Below are 8830 nucleotides of genomic sequence, written 5' to 3' on the forward strand. Positions count from 1 at the left end.
GAAATATTCTAAAGTTAATTATATTTGTATTCTTTCTTTTAAAAAGAAAGATTTTCATTATTTACTGAATTCGATTTTTATTTTTATTCTTCATTTTTGCATAAAATATTACGTATGCCACGTATGCAACATATGTCGCAATTAGAAAATTAGTGGAGAAGACATCTTTGCAAATTTCATCTTGTAAACACACGTTTGCACGATATCATGCGATCTTATATTGTAATGTTTTCAACAGTCTGGACAGGATATTAAGGCATCTGCGAAATCAGTTTAATCTGTACATTTTGAAAAATTATTACCAACAGCAGCAATCATATCGAAAAACATTGCTTACAGTATAATATCGTAATTCCCTGCTTTCATTGACCTAATAATTTTTGCGCAGCATATATGTATCTGGATTTTGCATATTCAGCAAACTAAATCTAGAATCCTCGCATCAGAGCGACAATCACGGGTATTGTGATAATCACTAAGACGTGACGTTAATATAAGATAATATAAGAATATTTTTTTACGTCAGGTAGTTCATATATTTGCACTATTATATAATAATTAATTTTTTGCACGAGAGTAAATATAATAATTGTTTTTTATTATTTGATTTTTTATTCTTTATAAATCAATTTAATTAATTCTACTCGAATTTTTGAAATGATTATTCTAAAATAAAAATTATATTTTTATTATTTTTAAGTATATCTTATTATAAATAAAAATATTTAATATTATTCTGAACACATATGCTATTTTTATTATTAAAAAATAGCTTGTATTCTTTAATATTCAAAAAAATAGACTATTTTTTTTAATTTACTTGATATTTCGTATAATATTCAATTATATTATTTGCGATATAAACATTTAATTTTATATTTCCTAAAAGTTCAATTTTACATACATTTTCCATGGGATACTGCTACTTTTTTTTATAAAAAAAGTAAATTAGTATTAATGACAAGGCCTATAATATTTATTGCTTGACATAAGAATAATATATCTATTCGAAATATAATGGATCGAAATTTCTAAAAAATTTGATTTAATTTGACGAGATATAATTGACTGTATGATGTATAATTATTATGTACTTCAGATATAATTGACTATATTATATGTATATAATTATTGTGCACAAATATCATTTTCTCATTTGAAGCTTTGTTGCATAACTAATTATCTTAATCCTTTTGTTTTAATCAGATTTAAAGCAATTATTTATTATATGCAATAGGTTCATGTGAAAAATTACCATCAATACAATAAAAAAATAACATTGATATTTGCTTGAAGAATTAAACGCACTTGATGCTATAATATATAATTTATAAAATAAATAATGAATTAAAACATGTACATGGATACTTAAATGTACCGATTTTTATTCACGATTACACGTATTATTTTCTTTGCCTGCCGACATGGGTCATTCGACATTTATAATATTTAATTAGTGAACTTTGATTTCATCTCAATTTAAAAAATTAATTTGCAATAATAAAACAACAATTTGTAATAATATATTTTATTAATTATGCTATTATTCAAAAGTTCAGAACTCGTCGTTGATATTTATTTATCATAGTGTTGTCACTCGTTACGCACGGTATAACAGTCATACATGTGGAATGTATATGTTGCAATTCCGCAAAATAAAGCGAAAAAACGCATCATCAAATTGCGAATTACGCTTTTAATTACCTTTGCGCAAATTAACACACATATACAGCGGATCTTTTATAGAATAATAGCTACGATGGATTGTCATAAATTCTGTGCTTGATTATTATATTCAAGTAATCTAACAGTTACTCATTAAATTGATTTTTGAATACTATTAGAATGTTAACAATTATTTAAAATTATTCATCAAATAAAACTTGACAATAAAAAGAAGAGACGAGTAAAGACTAAAATTATGATTTATTTTAAAATAAAAGCTTTAATCATTATTCTAATAAATAACATATATTGTAATTTTCTTATATTTAATATTAAAAAAAAAGAAGATTAATAAAATATATGTACACACCTCATTGCACGTAAAACATATATGTATATCTATAATTATAATTTTTTTTAATTAACCTTATTTATTCTGATTAAAGTTGCACGTGTTGTTTAATTATAACAAAAGTATACATATTATATATACACATTCAAGTAATTTAGACAGACCATACGTAATGATGTAACACGATTAATAATTCGGGTGATTAATCGTTAATTTAATTCAATATTAATGAAGCAAAGACGACATAAATAATGAATCGTCATAAATGACAAGAACAACAAAGTATTGACTATAAACGATTGATTGATGTCCTATTTAAAATTATATATAAATTTCAGGTGTATATATGACTATATTTTTTATCTTTTATCAATGTGTTTCTTTGAAGCTTAAGCTTACATTAATTTTCTGTGCGGATATTTCCATAATTACGCTTTTACAAAAGAAACGTCAGATTCAGAAGATATTCACTTGAGATTCGATCTTATAAAATACCCTGTATCATGTACGTGCAATGTACAGCTGATCTCTGAAGAACTCTTACTTTTTTTCGAGAGAGAAATATTATGCACACAGATATATTAAAGATAATTGTTACTTCTAGTGCTTATTAGTCATTCGGTATTCCCGTTGTATTTTTTTTTTTTTTTTTTATAAAGAGATCTCTTCGTTATGTCGGCGATAACGCACAACTTCCACGAAGGGGGAACTTTTTTTTCTCTCTCTGCCTAGAGCCTCGCTTCGCGATTCAAAAATGCACCGATTACGCGGTGACGATTTTTTGCTTTCAGCAATTATATTGGCAATTAATCGTTTAATCCGCGATCCAGGCGTCGTACGGAACTTGAGCGAAAAGATTCTGCACGAAAGTCGCCATCACCTGCACCAGCTTTTTCCTGAGGTCCGGCTTCATTTCTTTCAAAAGTTCTTGACTATTCGTATTGATAAACAAATTCAACGCCGCCACTAAAATAAAGGTGATGATTAGTCATAAAATTCGATCGATACGAGTTGCAAATGTATAATGGTACAAAGAAAACTATGATCTTTCTGATTAATTACTTATCATTGTTTATTTAAAAATTAAGCATGATAAACTTGAAGTATCTGTCTCTCTTTTTTACATACATATTTATCAGATTTATGTCCTTTTATTAGAATTGCCTTGAAATTTAGTACACTTTTTGTATTAAATCTTTCAAATTATATTCACAGAATATCTTTTTTACATTTGACAGATTTAAAACTTTACAACTTATTTCAGAATGAAAAATATTTAATATTTAAAAATTAAAAATAAATTAAAATAAAAAGTTTAAACATGCTCAATTATGCAGGATGTTTTCTCATTAAATATAGTTTTTGTAGTGCAAACTTTTTGGCCAATTTTTAATCAAAATATGTATCATTTTTTGTTTGTTTGAATATTTATTTAAAGTAACTGAATTTCTCGTTTGTATTTGTTGTCTACTTTTTCGCTTAATTAATTTTAATTGATTAATAATCGAATTTCTTTCCTAAATTCTTTAACTTTATAATACTCAAATTGCTTTATTTTTTTAAAAATGTTTCATTTTATTTATTATACTATTTAATTTTATTGTTTTATTATTATTGTATTATTAGAATTGTCAAGATTTTTATATTTTTATTTTCTGAAACAATCTGAAAATTAAAAAAATTGCAACTTACGTAATATGCTGTTGGTGTCCCGCACATTTTCGACTCCCATCTCGATATTTCGCACGCTAAAGTCCATTTTTAGTTGCTGTAATCTAAGATAACGACGACCCTCAACCAAAAACGGTTTTGCCCTGATGAAAACCTTGCCATCAACACCCTCTGTAAAGAAAAAATTCTTAATGTTGAATTATGAAAGATGTACATACATATATCAGAATTAATATCATATTGTGTGATCGACTTTCATAACAGACAGATACTCATTAATCGACTATTGCATTTGCTTTTTTTTCTTTATTTTTTGAACTTACAAAAAATACTTTTGTATTTTTTCAAATTAATATTATTATATATAAAATAAAAATTACGGCACTGTTAGTATAAAAAATTAAAATAATTTAAATATTAGTTTCTTTTTTCGTAATAATTTTTTATATAATGAGTATGTAAAATAATAACAAGATATCATTTTCATTACAGAACTATTTCAATCTTTAAACTAGCATATTTAAATAAATATTTATTATTTCTATTATATTTAACATATTTATATTCTTATCATATTTATATGATTCTCTCTCGGAATTATTTAAATAAATAATAGAAAGTAAGTAAATAAAAGAGATATGAAATATTCGTATTTCGAATTATCTACATGTAGGCGCAAATATCAAAGCTGTCTCTCATACACGTCCTCAGATATGTGCATTTTTTTTGCAGCACGTTGGTAAATCGTGTTGCTATTCACAAGGAGTTTGACACTAGAAGTCAATTATCTATAAGTAATTCCCAATTAATTGTCAAACCTTTTAATTACTCGTTATATTTATTTAACAAACGAACTCAAAATTGATCGAATATGTGTGCATTCAATTTATTATTATCTTCAATTATAAACGTTTGATATTCCGAAATAGCGACAAGTGAAGTTTATTGACAATAAATGTTGTGTGTGCGCAAGTAGTGAAAGTTATTCACACGTGTACCAGTGGCATTTCACTCGGTCAACAAAATTCATCGGGGAAATTCCGAGAATATTACACACTTTTAACGATTGGGCAAATGATCACATTAACACACACAGCATGAATTAAATTTTTATTTTAACATATATGTATTGTAGAGAGTACATTTATGGTGGTCTCTTTTTGTTTAAGTACAAGGGATGCAGAAAGAGAGGAAGAGCTCCTCGAAGTGTCTAACAATAAGTCAAATTTCTAAGTTGAATTTAATGAGTAATTTAATGATGAAAACTTTTTGAAAGTTACTGAGGATCATGATCTTGAAAACATATGTCAAGGTTAAGTTTTTTTTTTTGGGGGGGGGGGATTTTTGGGAGTTTTGGGAATGGGAGGGAAAATTGGGAGTAAAGTCTCCTGTTCTAAAAATGTCTTTACAATATTTCAAAATGGCATGTCTCAGGAATCAAAAGAAAGCGTCAAAAAATTCAAAGCATGTATTACTTAGGAATGTACCCTTTACAATACGTGTCAAAAGGAAAGTGCGCCGTGCTGTGTAAATTAATGTGAACATTTACCAACGATTGATAAACCTCGTATTTTTTATGAAACGCGGTATCAATATATATATACGAGTATTTTCTCAGGCAACACGCAATATTTATAAAATATATACAAAATATTTATTTGAATATTATATAAATATTTATCACGATGTTTTCTAAATATATTTTTGCAATTTTACAATTAAATATAAATTGAACAAATCATAAATATTTATCACAAATATCAATGATTTGAAAAATATTTACAAAATATTACCACAAATATTTATTTTTTTACTTACTGTAAATATTATATAAAATATTTAATTGACATTTTAATAATATGCGTTAAACACAGTTTTTTGTATATATAAAATATATTTATAATATTTAAAAAAAATAAAAGTAAAAATATTTGTAAAAATGCATCATAAATATTGTGCGCTATCTAGATAACATATCATATAATGGCATATGATATGCTCTATTAAATTTTAATAAATTGTTTCAAGCTTACCATATTGTCCCCAATAATCACCAGCACCACTCGCTTGCACCAAGATCAAAGTTCCGCTGGACCGATACCTCGCGGCAGCTCTTATTTTTGGTATATGAAAAGTAAGTTGCAACTGCACCTCGTCGTCGGTCAATCTTGACCTGAGACCGATTACTCGAAGGGCAGAAACTCCCCTGGCAGTTATATTTTTGAATTGTGCCCTATAACCGTCCGGGCCACCACCCAGTGCGATATGCAATTCGTCCAGAATAATTGGTTCAACTTCTGGATAACCCAACTGTGGTAGACCTGCAGTTGCAACATTAATCAGAACATAATTATATGTTTTGTCAGTTTTTTTCTTTGTGCAATAAAACTTGACAGAATTTCAATTCTTCAGACATTTCTTGGAGATACATATTCATTCGATTATTAAATTTAATAAAAATTATTACAGTTGAGAAAATCTCTGATTAAAGTAAATAAAGAATATTTTACAATTGACAGAGATATTAGATTGCAATAGATTGCAATCTAATATCTTTTTATTAATTATCTTTGTAATCGGCTTGAAGTTTATTATCAAAAATGCATTAAAATTTTCTTTTTTGAAATTGCTTTTCGTCCACTGGAGTGTTTGAAGAAAGCTATTGCTTCAAGTGTTGGAGCATAACTTCATACAAAATGACTGGAATGTAGGACACTGGGTGAACATTCACCGTTATAACCTGCTTCGGTTAACGTGGCTAACAAAACCACGTGATTATAAAACCGGTCTCTTTCTCAGTCTGCTTTCGACTTTCAGTTTATTTACAAATCGTTTGTGTTATTGTCATATATTTATCATAAAGAATAAGTCATTTGCTACAGTATATAAAAATTATTTTCTCAAAACTCCTGTGACAAGTAAAATATAATAAAAATGCGCTACAAGTATCATATACTTCAAACTTATTATTTTATCAATATCAAATTAATATTAGCATAAACTAGCATTATGTTTTAAAATTTAACAAAGTCAATAAAAAATTGTAGAATTCTCTAAAATACGTCAGGACACATCAGACTATTCATCAATTTTACTTTCTCGATTTTAGTAAAATTTTTCTAATTAAAAAGAATGTGCATAACTTTTTTCCTTATTTATTAAAAAAATTATTAATCAAAATTCTTGATTAAATTACTTCTAACAAGGCAAAATTGCGAATAATAAATGTTATCTTCATATATTCATTATTAGTGATAGCTTTCTTTTTTTTAAGAAAGTTGATAAGAAATTTAATTTTTAATTTAAATAAACTCTCAAACACGGATATATTAAAACTGTATAACGAAATCACAATATTTATGATTTTTTATTTTACTATGATGATATTCGTATTTATTGTAGTCAATGACTCATATGATATGTCAAAGATCTTTGAAGAAGCTAAAATGTAAAGTCGAACCTTCATGTCAAGGGCGAATACATACATCAGCTGATTGAAATCCGTGATGTATCGTTTACGTGATTCTGTCTTTAATCTGTTAATTTCGTCTTGTCAAAAATGATGATAATTTGATGTAATCCTATTATTATGCGTTTAATCGATTTAGCATAATAATAAGGTTGCATCAAATTATCACCATTTTTGACAAGACGAAATTAAAAGAAATCACGTAAACGATATATCACGGATGTATTTTTATTTAAATTACAAATTAAGCTCTTATCAACGTTCTAAAAAAAACGTGGAGTTATACAAATAGTTACGGAAATTAAGGAACTTTTAAGGTATATTTAAAATAGGATTTTACGAGGTCTCACCTTGACGGAAGTGGTCCACCAGTGTGTTGGCCGTTTTTGCGAGACAGGCTTCCAGTTTTGGATCATGCCTGGAACACGGTTCCAGAAATTCGAGGCCCCGATATTTGCCGAGGGCCTGGACGCCGATCAGCAACAAGCACGAACAGTAGAACAATAGTACAGAGCCTCTCATTTCTTCGTCCAAGAAGAGAGACGGCCAATGCTTTCTTCTTTCTTTCTGTCTCTCAGGTTTGTCGTCTGCCAACGGACTGCGCGACCTGACCGGATTTCTCGACGAAGAATGATCGGCTGGCAGGGGTTCGCCAGGACTTATAGGCTACCTTGACATTGCCCCCCGCTATACCGATCCCGAAGAAGAAGAAGAAGAAGAAGAAGAAGAAGAAGAGAAGAGGCTCGAGTCGCAACGAACAGGGTACCGAGTGAGTCGGCGGACTCTTTGACGTGTCTTTTGGCTGCATAATGTATATGTTTGGGTGCAAAAGAAATTGAAAACTGCTAACGATGTACAAGAGAAGAAGAGAGAGGAGGTTTCCAAGATTCTGTAATTCTTAAGTGAAAGTTAATAATAGAAAAAGAATATTTTTATTCCTTTTTACAATTTTTTTATATAAGAATTTCTCTTATTTTATCATCTTATTAACTGTCATCTGGGTTTTTGTAAAATTGTAATTCAAACTTTATTACTTTTTTTTATCTTAAAAGATTATTAAAGATAATTTATTGAAATTAATTAAAATATATTATTTTTATTTTAAATTTTTATCATATTCATGTAAATGAATTTCAGCTAAATTGCTTTTATAGATTCGATATAGAATGGATCACATCATCGATGTAAGTTTTGCCGCGCAACTTTCCTAAATGCAAAAAGTAAAGGAAGCTACGCAAATTTCATAGAAGGCTGTTTATAACTTTTATTAGGATAATGATTTTAAATTAACCATAGCAACCGACGCGCTCTTAAAATTCCTTAATGAGTTTGCTCCATCTCGAAGCCATGATATATCTCCATCTCCATGACAGAGATATATCATCCAAGATATTCGTCGAAGGAGACGAAGGAACACATTGATTAATTTAATATATCGGCGCTTACTTTCCCAATAATTACCCGTGTGTTTGTTTAACTTTCTTTTTTTTTCTAATAACATTAAAGTGGTACGGATTTAACGATTGGAAAAGACAGCGAAAAAGCGGTTTTCTCCACTTTTAATAATTAGCGAATCAAATAATAATTATGTGCATCGCGTGCACCAAATCGAGTACAATCTGTTGACACAATCTGTGTGACTGATCAATTAAATTGTGCAATTCAAGTACCGT

General features: G+C 28.1%; 1 protein-coding gene across 1 annotated transcript; it reads right to left on the minus strand.

The window, feature by feature from the left end:
• Positions 1-2042: 2042 nt before the first annotated feature.
• On the minus strand, positions 2043-7787 carry Jhbp2 (Juvenile hormone binding protein 2). Its single transcript, XM_072908711.1, has 4 exons — positions 7508-7787; positions 5722-6009; positions 3710-3859; positions 2043-2983 (listed from the first exon to the last, which is right to left on the minus strand). The coding sequence occupies exons 1-4, from the start codon at positions 7677-7679 to the stop codon at positions 2832-2834; spliced, it is 762 nt and encodes a 253-aa protein (XP_072764812.1). The 5' UTR covers positions 7680-7787; the 3' UTR covers positions 2043-2831.
• Between the last annotated feature and the right edge of the window lie 1043 nt (positions 7788-8830).

This window comes from Anoplolepis gracilipes, chromosome 16 (genome assembly GCF_047496725.1).
Source record: "Anoplolepis gracilipes chromosome 16, ASM4749672v1, whole genome shotgun sequence".
Lineage (NCBI taxonomy): Eukaryota > Metazoa > Arthropoda > Insecta > Hymenoptera > Formicidae > Anoplolepis > Anoplolepis gracilipes.